This window comes from Nycticebus coucang, chromosome 10 (genome assembly GCF_027406575.1).
Source record: "Nycticebus coucang isolate mNycCou1 chromosome 10, mNycCou1.pri, whole genome shotgun sequence".
Classification (NCBI taxonomy): Eukaryota; Metazoa; Chordata; class Mammalia; order Primates; family Lorisidae; genus Nycticebus; species Nycticebus coucang.
This window is the reverse complement of record NC_069789.1, coordinates 20,902,336-20,925,803: the sequence shown is the minus strand read 5'-3', so window position 1 is coordinate 20,925,803 and position 23,468 is coordinate 20,902,336. Positions and strand designations below refer to the sequence as shown.

Below are 23,468 nucleotides of genomic sequence, written 5' to 3'. Positions count from 1 at the left end.
AAATTCCTATTCATACTTAAGACCTGTGTTATTTTCGGAAGATTTCCTTCACTCTCAAGACCAGGTTTCTCTGAAACTGGGCAAGGACAGCCAGCCCCTGGTAATTAAGGGGCGCCCAGGCCTCGGCCGCAATCTCGCGCCCCCGCGCGGCGGCCTCCCTACTCGCCCTGCGCGGCCGCGGAGCGGAAGGGGCGTGTCCCCGTAGCGGAAGTAGCAGGAACCTGGACGTCGTCTCGCGTGTTGCTCCTGCCTCAGAAACCGTGGGATAAAAATGGGTCTAGCGGGGAAGAACGCACGGAGTACAAAGAAAAGTGCCGAGCAGGGGTGAGTGGCGCGCGCACATGTAGCTGGGCATGGATGTTGTGCGTTTGCTGCGGCGGGAGACGCGGTGGGGCGTGGCGTGCCTAAGATTTTGGCGTCCCGTTTCTAGAGAGAGCTCCGACGACGGTGTTCGCGGGAATCCGACCGGAGATTATCTGGTCGGACAAGTCGCCAATAGTTTATCCCACGACAGGCTCTCCTCCAGAAGCAGCCCAGGTCGCTTGGCGTCCCTCTTCAGCTCGTTTGAGCCTCAGCTTCAACCCGTGTACGTGTCTGTGCCTAAAGTAAGTCACTGGGTTCTGCTCTGAACGACCCTTTAGAACAGCTTTAAAACCAGCGCCTTACTACTCAAGTCATGTTCTAAAGGGGGAAGGATAGGATTAATATTACGTAATCTTTCTTTAGTTGATCTGCCAGTGAGGGAGAGAAGATACCAATTTAGGTAGAACACTCATTGCTTGAAGTAAAATTTTGTTTTGATTTTATTGTAACAATAAAGGAATCCCAATTAAAATAACTGACTTCAACATCATAATAATAAATGCTGAGATTTAATTGTGACAAGTCTTATTTTATCTTGGGGTGAAATTTTTTAAAAGATGAGATTTCAAACATAACTTCAAACCTTTGAAAGGAAACAGCAAGAAAAAGGAAGCCGGATGAGGAGGAAGAAAGTACATCTCAAATTCAAAGACCACTTTTTCAAGAACCTGCAAAAAAAATGAAAGTGAAGAAGAAACACTCTGATACAGACAAAAAGTTGGCAAACAGGTTGGTGAAATTCTGTCTTATTTGATCTTAAATAAATTAGGTGGTAAAGAAATTGAAATTTTTGTCTTTTTTTCTCATTATATATTACTTTCTCTTTTCTTTTTTTTTGAGACAGTTTCAACCTGTCACCCTGAGTAGAGTGCTGTGGTGTCATAGTTCACAGCAACCTTCAACTCGGGCTCAAGCTGTCCTCTTGACTCAGTTTTTCTATTTTTAGTAGAGATGGAGTCTTGCTTTTGCTCAGGCTGGTCTCAAACTCCTGAACTGAAGCTATCCACCCACTCATGAGCTGAAGCTATTCATCCTCCTCCTCCTCCCAGAGCACTAGGATTACAGGCATGAGCCACAGCACCTGGTCCTCATTGTATATTTCTAAACTTGTTTCTTTCAAAAGTTTTACTATGGAAAACCTCATACAGAAGTTGAAAAGGGTAAAGAACCCAGTGTATCCGGCATCAACAATTATTAATACCTGGCCAATCTTGTTTTATGTTTATTTGCTTCATTATTTGGAAGCAAATTTAAGACTTAATGTTTCATCTATAAATATTTCATCATGTGTATAAAAAGTGAATTTGGTTTTCTTTTCTCTTTTTCTTTTTTTTTTTTCCTCTTACTATGTCGCCCTCAGTAGAATGCTGTTGCGTCACAGCTCACAGCAACCTCAAACTCTTAGGTGTAAGTGATTCTCTTGTCTCAGCCTCCCAACTAGCTGGGACTACAGGTGCCGGCCACAACACCTGGCTGTTTTTTGGTTGCAGTTGTTCAGCAGGCCCAGCCGGGCTTGAACCTGCCAATCTCAGTGCATGTGGCCGGCACCATACCCACTGAGCTAGGGAGCCAAGCCTGAATTTGGTTTTTTTAAACTTAGTCTAAGGCAAATTTTTCTCTCATTAAATTTTAAATTATTTGAATGTGTATTTAAATCAGGGTCCAAATAGTGGAACCATCTCATGGTCATAGGTAAATTTCCTTATTCTTCTCTTGTGACTCTCTTCAGGCTCCTATTTCTTTTTCCCTTCTCTGTCACCTCTTTGAGCTGAGGACGTGTTCACCTATTCTGAGAGGTATTAATCACTAACAATAGTGAACTACCTCTGCTTTTTGGGCCATTTAAACTTACTGTATCTATGCATAGCCTTACTATCTTCTTCCTCTTTCAGAGAATGGTGTTTTCCTTCTTGTCCAACATTAACTCAGCCACCTGTGTGCTCTGTATACCTGTTCTGCTCTTTAGGGATTGTGTCATCAGATCCATCCATTTACTCATTCCTATGTCTTTGATCTTTCTACCATATTAACATGCTCAAGATTCTCCTCTTTAAAAAAGATAAACAAACAAACCTGTCTACAGATGGATGTCTTTGCTGCCATTCCCTCAATACTGCCTTTTATAGTCAAGCTTTTAGGAAAAGTTGTCTCTTCTTACACTCTTCTCTACACATTTGCATTCGGGGGTGGTTGGTTTTTTGCTTTTTCTTTTTGCTCACCCCAAACCAGTGCTCAGTGAGGCCATCGTAACTTTGTTGTCATATTTGCCGTATTCAATGGGTAATATACCCTTTGTCTTGTGAGTTGTTCCTGTTACATTTCAAATGACTGCTTTTCTTGTGAAGCTACTGAGATCTCTGAGAACAATCTCCTTTTTTTTTCCTTTCTTCTTTCTTCATTTTTTTTTTTTTGCAGTTTTTGGCTGGAGCTGGGTTTGAACCCATCACCTCCGGCATATGGGCCAGCGCTCTACTCCTTTGAGCTATAGGCACCACCCTCTTCTTTTTATTTTTAAGACAGTGTCAGGCTTTGTTGCCCAGGCTAGCCTTGAATTCCTGGGCTCAAGTTATCCTCCTGCCTCAGCCTCCCATTCCCTGGGACTAGGGTGTGTGCCATTCTATTTGACTGTGCTCTCCTTTTAGAGTTTTTTTTTTTTGTAGAGACAGAGTCTCACTTTATGGCCCCTGGTAGAGTGCCGTGGCCTCAGCTCACAGCAACCTCCAACTCCTGGGCTTAAGCGATTCTCTTGCCTCAGCCTCCCGAGTAGCTGGGACTACAGGCGCCCGCCACAATGCCCGGCTATTTTTTGGTTGCAGTTTGGCCGGGGCCGGGTTTGAACCCACCATCCTCGGTATATGGGGCTGGCGCCTTACCATCTGAGCCATAGGCGCCGCCCTCTCCTTTTAGATTTTGATGCTCAGGACTTATCTTTGTGCACTGATACTTTATGCTGTATTTGCCATTTCAGAATTTACTATTTTTTTTTTTTTTTTTTTTTTTTTTTTTGAGACAGAGCAAGCTGTCACCCTGGGTAGAGTGCCATGGCATCGCAGCTCATAGCAACTTCCAACTTCTGGGCTCAAGCGAGTCTCCCGTCTCCACCTCCCAAGTAGCTGGGACTACAGGTGTCCGCCACTACGCCAGGCTATTTTTTGGTTGCAGCCGTCATTGTTGTTTGGCGGGCCCAGGCTGGATTCGAACCTGCCAGCTCAGGTGTATGTGGCTGGCACCTTTGTTGCTTGAGCCACAGGCGCCAAGTCTCAGAATTTACTTTTGATAAGCAGTCCTTTAAATATTATAGAACTATTATGAGTAGGAATTTGGTTTTTCCCATTGGCCAGATTGCTTTTATAAATAAGTATTTTGCAGCCATATTAATATTTTTAGACTCCTGGGGAGTGTAAACTTTAGTGCCCTTAAAGTTCTAGAGCAGAGAGTGAAATTTGGCATTGATAGAGTAAAAAAAAATCTCGAGTGTGGCACCTGTGGCTTGGTGAGTAGGGCACCGGCCCCATATACCGAGGGTGGCGGGTTCAAACCCAGCCCCGGCTGAGCTGCAACCAAAAAATAGCCGGGCGTTGTGCGGGCACCTGTAGTCCCAGCTGCTTAGGAGGCTGAGGCAGGAGAATTGCTGAAGCCCAAGAGCTAGAGGTTGCTGTGAGTCCTGTGACATCATGACACTCTACTGAAGGCGGTAAAGTGAGACTCTGTCTCTACCAAAAAAAAAAAAAATCTCAAGTTTTTGTTTTTTTTTAATTTTTATTTTTGATTTCAGCTTGCTTGTTCATTCTTCGTTTGAAGTTTTTTTTGTTGTTGTTCATTTTCTTCTTTTTTTTTTAATGTTCTTCCTCTAGTGATTCTCTTTCCCATTGCCTCCCCAATAGCTGGGATTACAGACACCCACCACAACATCTGGCTGTTCTTGATGTTTGATAGAGACGGGGACTAACTCTGGTTCACTGCTGCTCATGTTGGTAAGCTCAGGCAATCCACCCACCTCGGCCTCCCACAGTGCTGGGACTATAGGCATGAGCCACTAGGCCCAGCCTCTTGAGAGTTTTAAATAAACTGGTTTTCATTTGGATGAACTCCTGTTGCTGCTTCTAAAATGTGTTTTAGCATGTGTTTAAAAATTGAGCTTAAATTTTTTTTTTTTTTAGATAACAAGAGTCTTACTTTATCACCCTCAGTAGAGTGCTGTGGCATCACACCTCATAGCAACCTCCAGCTCTTGGGCTTAGGTGATTCTCTTGCCTCAGCCTCCCGAGTAGCTGGACTTCAGGTGCCCGCCACAATGCCCGGCTATTTTTTTGTTGCAGTTTGGCCAGGGCCGGGTTCAAACCCACCACTCTTGGTATATGGGGCTGTTGCCCTACTCACTGAGCCATAGGTGTGAGCTTAACTTCTTTTTTTAGCTCTTTGAGTTACAGATTTGTTTTCTAAAGATAATGGTTATTGGCTCAGTGCCTGTAGCTCAAGCAGCTAAGGCACCAGCCACATACACCAGAGCTGGCAGGTTCAAATCCACCCCGGGCATGCCAAACAAAAATGACAACTACAACCAAAAAATAGCTGGGTGTTGTGGCACGTGCCTGTAGTCCTAGCTACTTGGGAGGCCGAGGCATGGGAATCACTTAAACCCAGGAGCTGGAGGTTGCTGTGAGCTGTGATGCCATGGCACTCCTCTACCCAGGGCAACAGCTTGAGGCTCTATATCAAAATAAAATAAAATAAAGATAATGGTTACTTTCTCCATAATGTTGCTCTAAAAATTTCAGTATGGTTGTGAATGGTAAGTTTATATTTAGGAAAAGCCATAGCCAGGTGTTGTGGCAGGTGCCTATAGTCCCAGCTACAAGGGAGGCTGAGGCAAGAGAATTGCTTAAACCTAAGAATTTGAGGTTGCTGTGAGCTGTGACATCATGGCATTCTACCCAGGGCAACACAGTGAGACTTTGTCTCAAAAAAAAAAAAAAAAAAAAAGGAAAAGCTGGAAGTCATTGGGTAATATGCCTAATCATGAGGTTAGGACTGTGCTTTGTCAAACACTAGACCTGCCTTCTGTGACTTCTACTCCTTGTTTTCTTTTTGTTTTGCCTTAAAAAGGGAAAGTGCTCTAGCAAGTGCTGATTTAGAAGAAGAAATTCGCCAGAAACAAGGGCAGAAAGGAAAAAATTCTCAATCTGGTGTTAAGGTTGCAGATAGGAAAGTACTTGATGTAGACGACACAGTTGTAAGTCAAAGAAAGAAAATTCAGATCAACCAAGAAGAAGAGAGATTAAAGAATGAGAGAACTGTGTTTGTTGGCAATTTGCCCATCGCCTGTAATAAAAAGGTGAGTTTCTCTTGTAAAAGTTCAAAGAAATTAATAAATTTGTTTACCTTTCTTTTGTTATACAAGCACATAATAAGTCACTGATAAAACTTCATTGTAGGCTGGGCGTGGTGGCTCACGCCTGTAAACCTAGCAATCTGGGAGGCTGAGGTGGGTGGGTGGATTGCCTGAGCTCGCAGATTGGAGACCATCCTGAGCAAGAGCGAGACCTCGTCTCTAAAAATAGCCAGGCATTGTGGCAGGCCCTTGTAGTCCCAACTACTTGGGAGACTGAGGCAAGAGAATCACTTAAGCCTAAGAGTTTGAGGTTACTGTGAGCTATGATGCCATGGCACTCTACCAAGAGCAACAAAATGAGACTCTGTCTCAAAAAAAAAATAAAACCTCATTGCAGGCGGCGTCCGTTGCTCAGTGGGTAGGGCACTGGCCACATACACCAATGCTGGCAGGTTGGAACCTGGCCCGGGCCAGCTAAACAACAATGACTACTATAACCAAAAATAAATAAATAGCCAGCAAATAGCCAGCGTGTGGCAGGTGGCTCTAGTCCCAGCTACTTGGGAGGCTGAGTCAAGAGACTCGCTGAAGTCCAAGAGTTTGAGGTTGCTGTGAGCTATTACGCCATGGCACTCTACCAAGGGCAACATAGTGAAACCCTTTCTCCAAAAAAAAGAAGAAAATTGTAAATGATTACCTAAATATTTCCACTCTAGCATGGCTTCCATTCCTGTAGGCACTGCCCTAATTCAAGCCTTCGTAGATGATATTTGAACTATTGCCGTGACCTGCCTGGCTTTTTTCTTTTAGCCTTATCTCCTGCTGTAGGCCACTAGATTGTAAGCTCCTATGTTGAGGGATAATTCCCTCTTCACTGCTATCCTCAACACCCAAAATGGTGCTTTGTCTGTAGGAGGGGCCAGTAAATATTTGTTGGGTAAAAGAGTGGATACATCCTCAGGTTCTACTTTCTTAAAAACAAAACAGTATAGGGCGGCGCCTGTGGCTCAGTGAGTAGGGCGCCTGCCCCATATGCCGAGGGTGGCGGGTTCAAACCCAGCCCTGGCCAAACTGCAACCAAAAAATAGCCGGGCATTGTGGCGGGTGCCTGTAGTCCCAGCTGCTCGGGAGGCTGAGGCAAGAGAATCGCGTAAGCCCAAGAGTTAGAGGTTGCTGTGAGCCGTGTGACGCCAGGGCACTCTACCCGAGGGCGGTACAGTGAGACTCTGTCTCTACAAAAAAACAAAAAAAAAAAACAAAACAGTATAAAAACTTAATAATTTTTCCGTTTTCACTTAGCCATTTGCCTCCCAGCATCTGATTTGTGATTATTTTTTAGAATGTAACATGTTTTTACTTTGTAACATAGTTTTGGTCATTGATCCTATTAGATTATAAGGAGCTCAAAGGAAATGAGTAGTTGTACAGTGCTTCACACAAATACCAACTTTCCAGGAGATTATTTTTTAAGATAGAACAGGTTGTAGAAATTACTGTCCTCTTGAGAGGATTACTTGAGGCCAGAAGCTCCAAGTTATAGAGTACCATGATCTCGCCTGCAAATAGCTATGCAAAACAGTAAGACCCTGTGTCTTAAAAAAAAATAGAAATTATTGTGCTACCCATAGAACATACACATCCTTCACATCCTGAGTCAGTCATGAGAATAATGCATAAAACTTGCTCACAAAGATTTTCTTTAAGCTAGTGGCCTTAATTAGAGCTGGAGAATATCTCATAGTGATGTAAGCATCCTTAAACTTAATTTCTGTGTTAAGCCAATGTGGTAAGATGAGTGAATCTATGGAAGCTATGCGTCAAATCGTAATTTACATGTGGTAAGATTATAACAGATTGAAGGAAAAACATTATGTACCTGATGAATCCTAATAATAATTTGAATTGTATTTTCTTTGTGTATATGACTATTCAGTTGGATGAATAAATTCTTTTTTGCAATGTTTTTAAAATAAAAACTGGCAGGATTATCAGACAATTTTCCTGATTTTTTTTTTTTAATTTTTAATAAGGTTTTTATGATGCGCAAGTGTAGGCAAGTTAATGAACTTATCTTTCTAGTTATTTTCAGATTGTAACGATGCTCTTCTAGTTCTTGTGCTTTAAAAAGTAAAATACATTTAATCACCTACAATAAAACTAATTCATTACTTTAATAAATCACGTACAATCTTATACCGCACACTTAAATGTTGTTGCAATAATGCCGGAGACCAGATCAGGTGCTAATGTTCAGCATGGAGCAGAGCAAAATTTTCCTGATTTCTTTTTGTAACTCTTGATACTCTGAAAGTGAGCTTACGTATATATGTATTTTTTTTATTTCAGAAGCTGAAATCATTTTTTAAAGAGTATGGACAAATAGAAACTGTACGGTTTCGTTCTCTGGTATGTTTTCTCTCCTCTTACAATTGCATAATATTAATGTATTACATTTACAACAAAGCGACTATAATCAACAATAGTTAAGATATACTTTAAACTAACTGAAAGAAGAGAATTGGAATGTTCCTAACAAAGAAATTATAAATGCCTGAGGGGATGTATCCTTCAATTACTTTTATTTGATTAATTCATATGGCACAGTGGCTCATGCCTGTAACCCTAGCACTTGGGAAGCCGAGGCAGGTGAATTGCCTGAGCTCATGGTTTGGAGACCAGCCTGAGCCAGAGTGAAACGTTGTCTCTAAAAGTAGCTGAGCATTGTGTGGGCACCTGTAGTCCCGCTATTTGGGAGGCTGAGGCAAGTGAATAGCTTGAGCCCAAGAGTTTGAGGTTGTTGCGAGCTATGACCCCATAGCACTCAATTGAGGGTTAGAAAGTAAGAATCTGTCTCCAAAAAAAAAAAAAAAATCTCATGTACCCCGTAAAGATATATGAATGTTATGTACCCGTAGTAATTAAAAATAAAAAGTTTAAAAATGTATTGCATTTAAATCAGACTTAACTAACTTTCTAGCATTAGTGAGATAGAGGAGCATTTGACCTTGAAAATGAACCCAAGTTCAAATGGAACCCAAGAATGGAGTCACTTTTAGTTGCTAGACTTTGTTAAATATTTTAGTGAGTTTATCTAATAAAATGATATCCTTGTTACTAAAGTGAGCAGTGAATTTTGGAGTATAGATGGGTGATTTTTATTTGCCCTATGAATGGAGTAGGCTACATTAATACTTACTGAATTGGCCAGGCAGGATGGCTGACACCTGTAATCCTAGCACTCTGGGAGGCCGAAGTGGGTGGATCATTTGAGTCACAAGTTTGAGATCAGCCTGAGCAAAAGTGAGAATCTGTCTGTACTAAAAATGAAAAACTAAAGCAAGAAGATCATCTAAGCTTAAGAGTTTGAGGTTGCTGAGAGCTATGATAGCACAGCACTCTACCAAGGGTGACAAAGTAAAACTCTGTCTCAAAAAAATATCTTCGGAGCATTCTGGAAGAGCATTTCTGGCATTCTCCTCATATTTCGTTGTGTGCATGTGGTGTGGGAGTTGGTGTGATTGCTGCAAACCGTACTTCTGTGCACAGAGGAAGTATTTTTTAAGTCAACATAATGTTAAAACTTTATAGAAGGGAGTGGTATCTCATTTACCAATTGAGCACTCTGGGCCAGTTAGAACCACATTCTTTGGAGCAGGAAGTAAGCATCATTTGTATTTGGTGTTCCCATGTGTAAATTTTTTTTTTTAATTAGGTAATTGACATACCATAGTGTATATCCTTTTACACTGTTTTTTACATAATGTATATTAATATAGAAAATATTTGTTCCTCGTGTTTTATTTGCTGTTTTTTATGTGAATCTTCAGGATGGGGCTCTCAAACATGCTACTTACTGGCTTTGGGGGCTGGATGATTCGTTGTTGGAGACTGCCCTGTACATTATAGGATGTTTAGCAGCATCCAGGACCTTTACCCACTAGATGCTGGTAGCACCTCCCACTGCACCCCCATTTCAAACAACTACAGGTATCTTCAGGGATTGCCAAATGTTGCAGAGGGCAAAACTGTCCACTGCTAAAAGTAGACATTTCCCAAGGTTTTGACAGGTCCCCATAATTCCTCTCACTGTGTGCTTCCCATTTCTGTTACTTGTGTTAAATCTCCTCTCATTTCCCCATATCAGACTGTTGGCTGACACTTTTAACTTGAATGTCTTTCCAGTGTCCCAACTTCAGTATGTCCCTCTCCCAGCCTATGCTGCCTACTGATTCTGGAGTATTTGTGAAACCCAGGCTTTGTAGTTGCCTTTCACTCTTCATTGCCCCACCCAGCCTGTTGTTTGCTACCCCTACCTGCTTTTCAGCTGCTATAATTTCTTCCTAGTATGAATCATTCCTTTCCTTTTCCCATCCCACCTAAGTTCTCATTACCTCTTGTCAGAAGAGTTGTAGAGACCTGTTGTGGTCCTTGTCTTCAGTCCTCTCCTGACTGTAGTGTATCCCTGCAATTTCATTTCTAAGGCACCTCGGATTCCTGCCCACTCTGCGCCACTCCTGTTAACATCTCTCACACACACCCTTTGGTTGGCTTGGTGTTATCCTCTCACCTTTGGGTGGCCTGTGATTTGTCTCTATTCCTGGGCTACTGGTATGTTTAATGACCCTGCTGAGCTCTCTGCAGCCCCCATCCTTCATTCTAGTACTTAACTGCATTCTACCAAAATTGTCATATTGTTTGCTCCCCTACCAAACTATACACTATGATTACAAAAACCTTGCTTTTCTTGGTTGCCCTTGCATCACCAGCACCTGCACATTCACTAAATGTACATTGAAGCACTTTAAGTTATTCTCACTGTTAATGACAGTTCCCCACAGGGTGGCCTCCTTACTGACACACACCCACACACAGGCTGTCTCACTTTGGTCCTTTTGCTGAGTTCCTTTCTTTTGCCTGGAATCCTTCCTGAAGTCCCATTTTATGTATGAAAACATCTTTTCAGTATGCTGTTAAAATAGCACCACTGCAAGTCTTTTCTGATACTTTATACCATTAAGTGGAATTTTTCCACCTAAATTCTTCTTATACTCTATTGCCTTTTGTTTTTTGAGACAGAGTCTTGCTTTGTCGCCTTCAGTAGAGTGCCATAGTGTCACAACTCACAGAACCTCCAACTCTTGGGGGGGCTCAAGCGATTCTCTTGCCTCAGCCTCCCAAGTAGCTGGGACTACTGGCGCCTACCACAACACCCAGCTGTTTTATTTTTGTTGTTGTTGTAGTTGTCGTTGTTTGGCAGGCCGGGGTGGGTTGGAACCCACCAGCCCCCATGCACGTGGCCGGCACCCTAGCCACTGAGCTACAGGCGCCAAGCCTCTATTGCCTTTTGTTACACACATTCATTGCTATCTCCAGTAACAGGATGCAGATGCCGTAGAGCTCAAAGACGGCACCCAATAAGTGTGTTTTTGATGACTATACTCACATGTTTATTTAGAAATTTCTTGTGTCTTACACTGTTTTTCCATGTATTTTTTGAGAGTTTGACTATGTTAGTGATTTGAGCAGGACAAACTAAAAAGAGAAGTAGTTCAAATTTGTTAAGTTTCATTATGTATCAGGTGACTAAGAAAACAGGCTTCCCAGAGGAGATGTGTAATAATTGCCCTGAGATTTGCATTCATACACGTGGGTGCTCCTAGATTATGAACTTGCAGGGTCAGTATCTGTTCACCTTGATCCTCTGAGTCTGTGTATTGGGCACATTGCTGGCAGTCATAGCTGTTGAATTTCTACTTCTTCCATAATGTTTTCCTTTTTTATCTCATTTACTTCTTTTTGATGACATAAGTTTATTAATAAACATAACTGATAACACTTTATGAGTTCAAGAATTTGTTCCTTTCAAAGAGACTGCACCTCTTAAAACATTTTTCACATCTGTTAAATGAACTGAAATATTCTTATTTCTTAAGCAGTTGATGTGTTACTTTATTTTTTTTACTTTTTTGAGACAAAATCTCTCTCAGTCACCCTGGGGTTAAGTGCCATGGCATCACAGCTCACAGCAACCTCAAACTCTTGGGCTCAAGCCATCTTCTTGCCTTAGCCTTCCGAGTAGCTGGGAGTATGGGTGCGTGCCACAATGCCCACCTATGATTTTAGAGACAAGGTCTCACTCTTGCTCAGGCTGGTCTCAAACTCCTGAGCTAAAGCAATCTACCCACCTTAGCCTCCCAGAGTGCTAGGATTAGAGGTGTGAGCCACCATGCCCAGCCTGATTTGTTACCTTAAAGAAAGGTGTATCACTTCCAGATCCAAAGTACAAAGTCATCATAATTAATAACTGGCACTCATTTTCTACTGATATGGTAAATGCTTTTCCCAGGCCCTCCTCCTGGTGGTCTCTGCAGACCACAGACACTGAATATCCATGTGCTCTTGGAAGCTCTGGGAAAGGCTCAGAAACCAAAGGCCAAAGCAGTGGCATCATACCGAGTCCTCATTTTGTCATGACCTTGTTACCCTGTGTCCGTTTTCTCTTAAGGGCTGTCTGTGCCTGAAAATAAAGTTAGCCTGAAGGGAATTCCCATACTTACCCAGTTAAAGATGCCAATAATTTGGGGGTTTTCTTTTTTGCCAACTAGAATAAATTTTTAGAAATATGGATGAAGTAAATGCTTATTTTATTTATCAGTTTAGTTAGACATGTAAAATTGTGGAATGTACAATAAAAGTTAAGCATTGTGTTTTTTTCCATGCTCATTTTATACAACAGTTTTCCTGGGTGGGCAGCGCCTGTGGCTCAGTGAGTAGGGCGCTGGCCCCATATACCTCGGGTTCTAACCCAGCCCCGGCCCTGGCCAAACTACAACAAAAAATAGCTGGGCATTGTGGCAGGTGCCTGTAGTCCCAGATATTCAGGAGGCTGAAACAAGAGAACCACTTAAGCCCAAGAGTCTGAGGTTGCTGTGAGCTGTGATGCCACAGTACTCTACCAAGGGCAACACTCTACAGAGTGAGACTGTCTCTAAAAATATATATAAGTAAATAGACCAATTTTCCTTCCCTTCTCCATGTGTCATCAACAACACTGTCCCCTGCTGATGTTCTCCCCCTTGTCTTGAAGTTTGAGAGCTCTGTCTCTTCACTTCCTTCTGGGTTTTGGGGAGTCACTACCTGTTAAATTGAGGAGGATACTGTCAAGGGAAACTTATCCTAACCCGCAAGGCTCCTTTCACATGGTGTTAGAACGGCTGCTTCTGATGTATTTCTGTGTGTTTTTAATCATAACATACCAGGGCTACATATTTAGGCTTCAATTAAAATATAATTAATGTGAAATAATTTCTCAAATATTGAACTTTCTTTAATACTTTTCTTTTTCTTCTTAAAGATTCCAGCAGAGGGAACTTTATCCAAAAAGTTGGCAGCAATACAGTAAGTTCATAATTAGAGGAAGGGAGTCATCTTAAACTTTCTTCCTTTTTGGTTAAAAATTGAAATCATTTCTTAACAATTTCATACAGTTATATTTTTATAATACAGTATGTTTGTTTCCTTGTGTCTGTAGTGGCCTATAAATTAGTCAATTTGTCTTTAAGCCTTAATTGTAGAGTCACAGAAAATATTGTGAAATAATTTACTGGAAGACGTGCCATGAGAAATTTTAAGAATGCTTAAAGTATTTAGAAGAGAATAAGAAAGTTTTATGGCCAAATGGTCTAGTAAAAATCATAAATACTACATTTCTTAAGTTCTTTTGTTTTTTTTTTTTTTTTTTGGAGACAGTCTTAAGCTGTCCCCCTAGATAAAGTGCTGAGTGTTGTTTTGTTTTTTTCTGAGACAAGAGTCTTATTCTGTCACCCTGGGTAGAGTACCGTGGCATCATAGCTCACAGCAACCTCAAACTCTTGGGTTCAAGCGATCCTCTTGCCTTAGCCTCCCGAGTAGCTAGGACTACAGGCACCTGCCACACATCTGGCTAATTTTTTTTATTTTTAGTAGAAATAGAGTCTCAATTTTGCTCAAGCTAATCTCAAACTCCTGAGCTCAAGGGATCCTCCTGCCTTGGCCTCTCAGAGTGCTAGGATTACAGGTGTGAGCCACTGTGCCTGGCCTGATGCCCAGCATCTTTTTTTTTTTTTTTTTTCTTTTGAGAGAAAGAGTCTTAAGCTGTTGCCCTGGGTAGAGAGCTATAGTGTCACAGCTCACAGCAACCTCAAACTCTTGGGCTTAAGCGATTCTCTTGCCTCAGCCTCCCAAGTAGTTGGGACTACAGGCGCCCACCACAACGCCCGGCTATTTTTTTTGTTCTTGTTGCAGTTGCATTGTTGTTTTTAGCTGGCTGAGGCCTGGTTCAAACCCACCACCCTCGGTATATGTGGCCAGCGCCCTGCTGACTTAGCTCTGAGTGCCGCCATGCCCAGCATCTTGACCCTGTGCTCAGCCATCACCTGTTCTCATTGTAGGGAGGTCCTACAATAGCTTCCAGGCTGCTTGGTTTCCCTAAGACTTCAGCTCTGATGGCTACAGGAGAAGTCACAGTGCTGTGGGTTATTTGGTTTCTTCTTACTGTCAAGGGTGGGAGTGATGCTTTTTTTCTGTGTTGTATTTGGAAACCATACTCTAGCTGTCATTAGTTACTAATAATTGTTTATCATGCTAGGTAAGAGGCAAGCTCCTGCCAAGTAGAGGAGAATGGAGCCACATGCTTGCCCTTTTTATTCCCTGTGCCAAGGAGATCTTTTCCCAGAGAGAGTTCAATACAATTAGTGAGATTTTTAACAGTCTGGTATTCCTGGGAGCGCACTTGGATGTGTTGGATTTAGATAGTCTGCAACAAGGAATATGGCGTAGGAATCTGCTGGACTTGGCTTCAGCCCTTGGCCAGTAACTTTGTAATTGTGGGTATACATCTATCCTGAGTTTCAGCTTCCTATGTAAAATCAGAAAAGTAACACCCATGACAGAGATGTGAGATTAAATATGATACATAGGGCGGCCCCTGTGGCTCAGTGGGTAGGGCACCAGCCCCATATACCGAGGGTGGCGGGTTTGAACCCATCCTGGCCAGCTAAAACAACAATGAGAATTGCAACAACAGGAAACAGCGGGGTGTTGTGGCAGGCGCCTGTAGTCCCAGCTACTTGGGACGCTGAGGCAAGAGAATCGCTTAAGTTCAAGAGTTGGAAGTTGCTGTGAGCTGGGACATCATGGCACTCTACCGAGGGCAACATAGTGACAGACTATGTCTCAATAAATAAACAAATAAGATACATAAGATACATTAATAAGCTCAATGCCTGACCTTGTTAATCTAAAGCAATTAAATGGTATAGAACATTATTACAGAATGCCATGAGCTGTGCTGGGCACTATTTTCCAATACCTGTCTTGATACTCATTTGTGTAGTAAAATTTTTGTAACTTCAAAATAATAGGTTGATTTCTTCAGGGAAAGATTATGGTCATTATTAACATCTAAATTACATCACCATTTTGCAAGCCTAGTATATTAATGGCCTTAGCTGTTAAGCAGCACTAGCTGCAGTTGGTTTAAAAAATAGTGAAACCGGCGGAGGTGGCGGGTTCAAACCCAGCCCTGACCAAAAAAAAAAAAATAGTGAAACCCAGTCATCACATGCCTTCCCTTATAAGAACACAACACCCACCTACAGTCCTGACAGTGGTGAGTACTGGTCAGATCTGAATCTGATCACACCTTGGGATCTGGCTGCCATTTGCATGAAGGGTGGGGGCAGAGATACATACTGAACTGTGTTAGGAGCTTGCAGTCAGCAAAAGTGAGGCTGTTGGAAATATCTGTAAGTCAACAATGCAAAATTACATATGGGAGATAAAGAGATATGGGAGAACCCTAAGAATTAAATAAGACTCAAAAGGTGTATCAACTCAATGGACAAGACCAAAATATGATGTCCAGGAATAGACACTTGGATGGTAAAACCACATAGATATGCAGGGGAGTGGTTCCTGTAAAAGTTGGGACAATGGTTACCTTTGGATGGAGGGAGGGGCTGCACCTGGGAAGGGACGTGGAGAGAGGCTTCTGGTGGGCGATGGCAGTGGTATTGAGCTGCCGTTAATTTCACAAAGCTGTATACGATTGTGCATTTTTCTGCATGGGTGTTTTATAGTAAAAAGGAGACTTTGAATTGTCTTTCATGTCTGTTTGTGTGGGTTAGATACAGGGTTTGGCACTGGAGCATCTCGTGGGCAGTCCTGATTTCTTATAGTGAGGACATCTAAAAAGGTGTGGGTTACATCTCTGCCATTTGTAAGTTGTACGCTAAATTTTGGGTTATTACTAAATATTTATCCAAGGAGATGAGACTTCTCCCGAGCGATTCTTGCCACATATGTTGACTAAGTAGAAAATAAGCTGAATTTATTTTACTTGCTTTGAGGTTAGCGAATTTTACATTGTGCTGCTTTTTGTTTATTTGTTTGTGTGTAGGCGCAAAATTCATCCTGATCAGAAAAATATTAATGCCTATGTTGTGTTTAAGGAGAAAAGTGCTGCTACAAAAGCATTGAAAAGGTAACTTTATCTCTAAGTTTGAACAGAAATACTGTTACATAAATATTGGAGGGTATGTTTTTTTTTGTTTTTTTTGCTTTGCTCATTTTTAACAACCATTTCCTTTCACATTTATAATATAGAAATGGGACTCAAATTGCAGATGGATTTCGTATTCGAGTTGATCTTGCATCTGAGACTTCGTCTGTAAGTAGTACTTGATTTGCTTAAAGAACTTGTGCCTTGTAGAGAGAAATACTTCCTTCTGAGCTTTTGCTGGGAAGGGAGTGGAATCAGTAGCAAGGGCATGAAGCAAGCACAGAAGGAAACAGCCTCTGTACTCTGTGGTCACAGAGCTGGTGCCAAGAGTAGTGCAAGGACTCAGTTGAACATGAACTTCAAACTTAGTCACTCACATCTTCCATTTCAAGTATGTCCCCCACCCACCATCAGATCAGATGATCATAGGGAGCTAGATTGGAAGGTACGTCAGAGATAATCTGATCTAGCACCTTAATTCATAGGTGAGGTCTAGAAAGTTCTGTTACTTATTGGACAGTTTTGTTAGTATGTGTTCTGTTGGGCATACATTTTTTTTTTTTTTTTTTTTGGTAGAGACAGAGTCTCACTTTATGGCCCTCAGTAGAGTGCCATGGCATCACACAGCTCACAGCAACCTCCAACTCCTGGGCTTAAGTGATTCTCTTGCCTCAGCCTCCCAACTAGCTGGGACTACAGGCACCCGCCACAGCGCCCAGCTATTTTTTGGTTGCAGTTCAGTCGGGGCAGGGTTTGAACCCGCTACCCTCGGTATATGGGGCCGGCGCCTTACTGACTGAGCCACAGTTGCCACCCGTTTTTTTTGAGACAGAGTCTCACTATGTTGCCCTCAGTAGAGTGCTGTAGCATCACAGCTCACAGCAATCTCAAACTCTTGGGCTTAAGTGATTCTCTTGCCTCAGCCTCCTAAGTAGCTGAGACTACAGGCACCCGCCACAATGCCCAGTTATTTTTTTGTCACACTTGTTTAGTTGGCTCAGGCCGGGTTCGAACTCGCCACCCTTGGTATATGGGGCCATCGCCCTACTCACTGAGCCACAGGCACCACACAGGGCATACATTCTTAAAGCATAGTCTCAACTCTAGGAGCTGGTCCTGTATGGTGGGGATGAGCTGAGGAACACTTGTGGCCTCCCAAGTAGCTGGGACTACAGGCACCCGCCTTAACACCTGGCTGTTTTTTAGAGACAAGGTCTTACTCTTGCTCAGGCCGTCTCAAACGCCTGAGCTCAGACTATCCACCCCACCTCAGCCACCCAGAGTGCTAGGATTACAGGTGTGAGTCACCGCCAGGCCTGTTTTTGTTAATGAAGTTTTATTGGCACAAACACACCCATTCCTTTCTATATCATCTGGGGCTGTTTTCCAGCTATAAGGATATAGTTGAGTAGTTGCAACAGATACCATATGGCCTGCAAAGCCTGAACTATTGACTACTAGGCCTTTTACAGAAAAAGATTGCAAACACCCAATGTAGCAAGCTTTTCCTGAGCACCACCGCTTGTCATGCCTCGTGAATGAAAAGTTGCTCCTGCCTCTGGTGCTCACTCACAGTCTAGTGGGGAAGAAACAGAATCCAACAGGATAGCTGTGTCACTGGTGACTCATCAGCTATAGAGGACAGAGGGATGGGGATAATCTTAGGGTGGCTTCCATTTTCTGGTTCAATAAGTGATTTTTATTAACTCTCCTTTGCGTTTCAGAGGGACAAGAGATCGGTATTTGTGGGGAATCTCCCTTACAGTAAGTTTGCATAAGCAAAGTACAGATAATGTTATTAAACTAATAACAGGGAAATAAAAACTAAGTTTAAGACTGACCTTAGGCTGGTTATGGTGCCTCATACCTGTAATCCCAGAACTTTGGGAGTCTAGGGGAGGCGGCAAGAAGGATAGCTTGAGGCCAAGAGTTCAAGACCAGCCTGGGCAATCCCATCTCTTAAAAAAAAGACTGACTTTAAAAAGCGTGCAATGTAAGGCTGGGCACAGTGGCTCGTATCTGTAATCCTAGCACTCTGGGAGGCCCAGGCAGGTGGATTGCCTAAGTTCATGAGTTCAAGACCAGCCTGAACCAGAGCAAGACCCCCGTCTCTAAAAATAGCCTGGTGTTGTGGCGGCTGCTTGGGAGGCTGAGGCAAGAGAATAGCTTAAGCCCAAGAGTTTGAGGTTGCTGTGAGCTGTGACGCCATAGCACTCTACTGAGGGCGATAAAGTGAGACTCTGTCTCAAAAAAAAACAAGAAAAGCATGCAGTATAATGGCATATTTTTGTGGGGCTATGCTTGACCAGCTATAGTATTTAACATTTCTACTTTTCTAAGAAGATACTGATCTTTACTTCCATTTTGGTTGAATTTGATTTTAGAAGTTGAAGAATCTGTTGTTGAGAAACACTTTCTGGATTGTGGGAATATCGTGGCAGTGAGGATTGTGAGAGACCAAGCTACAGGACTTGGCAAAGGGTTTGGCTACGTTCTCTTTGAGGTACGGGAGATTCATGCCTTTGTCTTTTGAAATGTGTTGGGTGGGATTGAAACTGCTGTGTCACCTTTCAGATATAAATGTCATTTCCATACTCAAATTACATCTGAGGAAAACAAATCCCTAAGTTGCCACGATAGAATACTATTGCTAAAACAGCACCTAACCACAAGATGTTCCGGTTTCTTCTTTCTTCATACTAATTTTTGGATATCAGATATTAGAGGGACCAAGTCTCTGAATCTTCACCTTTAAAGTGGAGAAAATAATCGATAATTTACTCTGGGAGAAGAAAAATTTAGTCTTTGTACAAAATTGGTTCTATTTAGTTCACCTAATTATTAATCTGTGTTTCATGCCTAACATTAAATTGTAAATGAATATACAATCATCCCTTGGTATCCATGGGAGATTGGTTCCTTGCATACTAAAATCTGGGGATGCTAAGATCCTGATGTTACGTTTGCGTATAACCTATGCATATCCTCTGGCATAGTTTAAATCGTCTCTAGATTACTTAGAGTACCAAATACAAGGTAAATGCCATGTAAATAGTTGTTATAATGTGTGTATATATATATTTTTTTATTATTTCTATTTTTGATTGTTTTTTTTTCTTCCAAGTGTTTTCCATTGCAATAGGTTGAATTCTTGGATGCTAAACCTGGACATGCACAGGGTCAGCTGTACCTGTTATTTGATGGCATTCAGATTTTTCTTCTCTCAGCAATAACCCACTAATTCATTTCCTTTTAAGTTTTTTCCTCTGGTGACTTTTTCTTTTTTTTTTTTTTTGGCCGGGGCTGGGCTTGAACCCGCCACCTCCGGCATATGGGACCGGCGCCCTACCCGTTGAGCCACAGGCGCCGCCCACTCTGGTGACTTTTTCATAAGTGAACATATATATGTGAACATAAAGTTTTGCAGCCTGCTTTATGTTTTCTATTGTGTGGTATTCCCTTGAGTGATGAAATGTATTTTATACTGTTGTTTCCCTAATGTTGGGCATTGGCAGTGTTCTCTAATTTTCCCTTAATAATTAAATTGTAGTAGTTTTCTTTTCTTTCCCAAAATTTGGCCTGAATTTGAATTACTTCTTTTTTTTTTTTTTTTTTGTAGAGACAGAGTCTCACTTTATGGCCCTCGGTAGAGTGCCGTGGCCTCACACAGCTCATAGCAACCTCCAACTCCTGGGCTTAAGCGATTCTCTTGCCTCAGCCTCCCGAGTAGCTGGGACTATAGGCACCCGCCACAACGCCCGGCTATTTTTTGGTTGCAGTTTGGCCGGGGCCGGGTTTGAACCCGTCACCCTCGGTATATGGGGCCGGCGCCTTCCCGACTAAGCCACAGGCGCCGCCCTGAATTACTTCTTTAGGCTAAATCCCATTGGATATTCCTAGCTTAAGGTATGTGTCATTTTTAAGACTCTGGAAAGTTTTGCCAGGTAGCCTTTCTAGATAGGTTTTACAGCCTGTGTTGCCATTATTACTATTTTTCTCCTGTCTTTTTTTTTTTTTTTTTGCTTGATAAGCTTGTAAAGTCCTTTAACAAATATCTTATAAAATGTTCAAGGTTGTTACCATTAATGGTTCTATATTAGAATAAAAGAACAATAGCTAGAAGGAAGATATTGCATGTTCCCAACACACAGAAATGGTAAATGTTTGAGATGATGGATAATTGCCTTCATCTGATCACTGTGTACTCCATTGAGTATGTGCAGTTATTATAAAAATAGGTTGGCACATGTGGTGGCACATGTCTGTAATCCCAGCATTTCAGGAAGCTGAGGCAGGAGGATTGCTTGAAGCCAGGAATTCAAGGCCAGCCTATGCAACCTAGTGAGACACCCCCCCCCATCTCTACCAAAAAATTTAAAAATTAGCCAGGTGAGCTGGCACAAGCCTGTAGTCCCAGCTATTGGGGAGGCTGAGCCAGGAGGATCACTTGAGGCAAGGAAGTGTGTGTGTGTGTGTATGTGTATACTAAAAATAAATAACTTTAAAAGAATGAATAATGGGGGTGGCACCTGTGGCTCAGTCGGTTAGGTGCCGGCCCCATATACCGAGGGTGGCGGGTTTCCGGCCCCAGCCGAACTGCAACAAAAAAAATAACCGGGTGTTGTGGCGGGCCCCTGTAGTCCCAGCTACTCGGGAGGCTGAGGCAAGAGAATCGCTTAAGCCCAGGAGTTGGAGGTTGCTGTGAGCTGTGTGATGCCATGGCACTCTACCGAGGGCCATAAAGTGAAACTCTGTCTCTACAAAAAAAAAAAATGAATAATGGAATCATGGATCTAAATGGAACCCAATGGGATACCTAGTGCAACTTCTCAGAGACTGTAATGGATAGTTCTGCTTTGAAATCAACTAATACGACAAGGCTTTGACACAAAGACAGCATATGAGTTCATTGGTTTAAAAGACTGTATGGCTGGGTAAGGTAGTTCATGCCTATAATCTTAACAATTTGGGAGGCTGAGGCAGGAGGATCCCCTGAGCTTAGGAGTTCGAGACAAGTCTGACCCACAGCGAGACCCTTTCTCTACTAAAAATAGAAAAAGTTAGCCTGGCGTTTTTCTGAGTGTCTGTAGTCCCAGGTACTCGGGAGACTGAGGCAGTACAATTACTTGAGCCCAAGAGTTTGAGGTTGCTGGTACCCAGTGCCAACAAGTGAGACGGTGGGGCCCCCCACCTCCCGAAAAGAAAAGACTGCACATGACTAAGGAGTCCTGATTTTACAACGAAAAGAACAAAGCCTGTGAGATTGTGACTTACCTGAGTATCTGACAAGACAGTTTGAGTGCTCTTTGGGGAAAATCTTGTGAGGAGCATGACAAGGAAAATTCACACTTGGCTTCTGATCCTTTTGGGATTGGACCTCCAGGGTGTGGAAATGGGAGGGGATTCTTTGTGCAAGCTTGAAAATCAATCTAAGCCACTGAAGTCACACTTCTACTAATTTCTTTGCAGATGAGTTTCTGATGGAAATTAATGAATTTCTTTTTATATTACAGAATACAGATGCTGTTCATCTTGCTCTGAAATTAAACAATTCTGAACTAATGGGAAGAAAACTCAGAGTTATGCGTTGTGTTAATAAAGAAAAGTTAAAACAACAGTATTCAAGTCCAGGTTTGAAGAATGTCCGTAAACCTAAGCAAGGACTTAATTTTGCTTCCAAAAATGCAGAAGGACATTCTAAGAGTTTATTTATTGGAGAAAAAGCTGTTATCATGAAAAAGAAGAAGAAAAGACAGAAGAAAAGTGGACAAACTAAGAAACAGAGAAAACTGAAATAGCAATTAAAAGCTGCTTTTAGGCTGGGTCTGGTGGCTCACGCCTGTAATCCTAACACTCTGGGAGGCCAAGGCGGGTGGATTGCCTGACCTGACAGGTTCAAGGGCAGCCTGAGCCAAAGCAAGAGCAGAGACCCTATCTCTAAAAATAGCTGGGTGTTGTAGTGGGTGCCTATAGTCCCAGCTACTTGGGAGGCTGAGGCAAGGAAATCACTTCAGCCCAAGACTTTGAGGTTGCTGTGAGGTAAGTCACCACGGCACTTTACCCAGGGCAACAAAGTAAGACTGTCTCAAAAATAAATAACTAAAAACTGCTTTTTACCCATCGATGTCTTTAGTAAATATATCATTATCTGCTAATAGTTATGTAATGAGTTTTACAGTTTTTTATGAATAGTATATACAAAATATGGAAATTTCCACATTTCTTCATTCACGCTGTAGTACTACTTTTGAAACATTGGATACCATGGGTTATGTATTACTACTGATTGTGGGAGATGATTTTAGACCTAGGGTGAAAATTTAGAATTTTAATGGTTATCTGTTACTTTAGTGGATGTTAGAAATACATATATAACTAACACTTCTGTTATTTTAAGATTACTACTTGGGATGGGACTAAGCTAAAAAATAAGTAAATTTGCTGGACACAGTGGATCATGCCTGTAATCCCAGCGCTGTAGGAGGCTGAGGAGGGAGAATTGCTTGAGCTCAGGAGTTTGTGACTTACCTGAGTCAGAGTGAGACCCCAAATCCTGAAAAAAAAAAAAGGAAAAACCCAGCCGGGCGCCACTGCAGGCTCCTGTAATCCCAGAGGCTGAGGCAGCAGGATGCCCACAGCTGGAGCCTGAGGTTGCAGTGAGCTATGATGCCACTGCACTCTGCTCAGGGCATAGAGTGGGACTCTATCTGAACAACAACAAAAAAATAATAATGAGTAAATTTAAAGAAAGAGCAAACAGACTTCAGTACTGATTGTACTTAGACCAAATAGGCTAATAAAGAGGGAATCCTAATCCAAGGTCTAGTTATAATCCCTAAGAAAAAGGTATTGAGAGCTGCTATGTAATCTCCACTCATTTCTTTCTCTGCTGGATTTTTATTTCATCATCAACTAGCCAAAAACAATACCTAGATAGTGTCGCTCTGATTTTTTAATTTGTAACCAATGACTAGAATGGTTATCAGTGTCTTTGGCAAATTGGCTATAAAGGATATTTCTCCTTTTCTATTTTTATTTGAAAAATATTCTCCTATATCCAGGCGTTGTGAAGGGCGCCTGTAGTCACAGCTACTTGGGAGGCTGAGGCAAGAGAATTGCTTAAGCCCAAGAGTTTGAAGTTGCTGTGAGCTATGATGCCATATCACTCTACTGAGGCCGATGTAGTGAAACTCTGTCTCAAAAACAAAGAAGAAAAGTATTCTCCCAGGGAAA

General features: G+C 42.1%; 1 protein-coding gene across 2 annotated transcripts; it reads left to right on the top strand.

Moving 5' to 3' along the window:
* Nucleotides 1-206: 206 nt before the first annotated feature.
* On the top strand, nt 207-22,519 carry RBM34 (RNA binding motif protein 34). 2 transcript variants are annotated; one of them, XM_053607637.1, is made up of 11 exons: nt 207-324; nt 431-605; nt 956-1,092; nt 5,470-5,698; nt 8,042-8,101; nt 13,050-13,093; nt 16,134-16,217; nt 16,340-16,403; nt 17,960-17,999; nt 18,620-18,738; nt 21,749-22,517. In XM_053607637.1, the coding sequence occupies exons 1-11, from the start codon at nt 272-274 to the stop codon at nt 22,031-22,033; spliced, it is 1,290 nt and encodes a 429-aa protein (XP_053463612.1). In that variant the 5' UTR covers nt 207-271; the 3' UTR covers nt 22,034-22,517. The 2 variants fall into 2 exon arrangements, with proteins under 2 accessions (XP_053463612.1, XP_053463611.1); XM_053607636.1 differs by having other exon boundaries at nt 221-605; nt 21,749-22,519.
* Nucleotides 22,520-23,468: the final 949 nt, after the last annotated feature.

Bases quoted from the DNA above. Each gene is read 5' to 3' on its own strand.
- RBM34 (XM_053607636.1), top strand. From the start codon at position 354: ATGGATGTTGTGCGTTTGCTGCGGCGGGAGACGCGGTGGGGCGTGGCG. The intron at 606-955 runs GTAAGTCACTGG...AACCTTTGAAAG, and splicing joins TGTACGTGTCTGTGCCTAAA to GAAACAGCAAGAAAAAGGAA. The intron at 5,699-8,041 runs GTGAGTTTCTCT...TTTTTATTTCAG, and splicing joins CCATCGCCTGTAATAAAAAG to AAGCTGAAATCATTTTTTAA.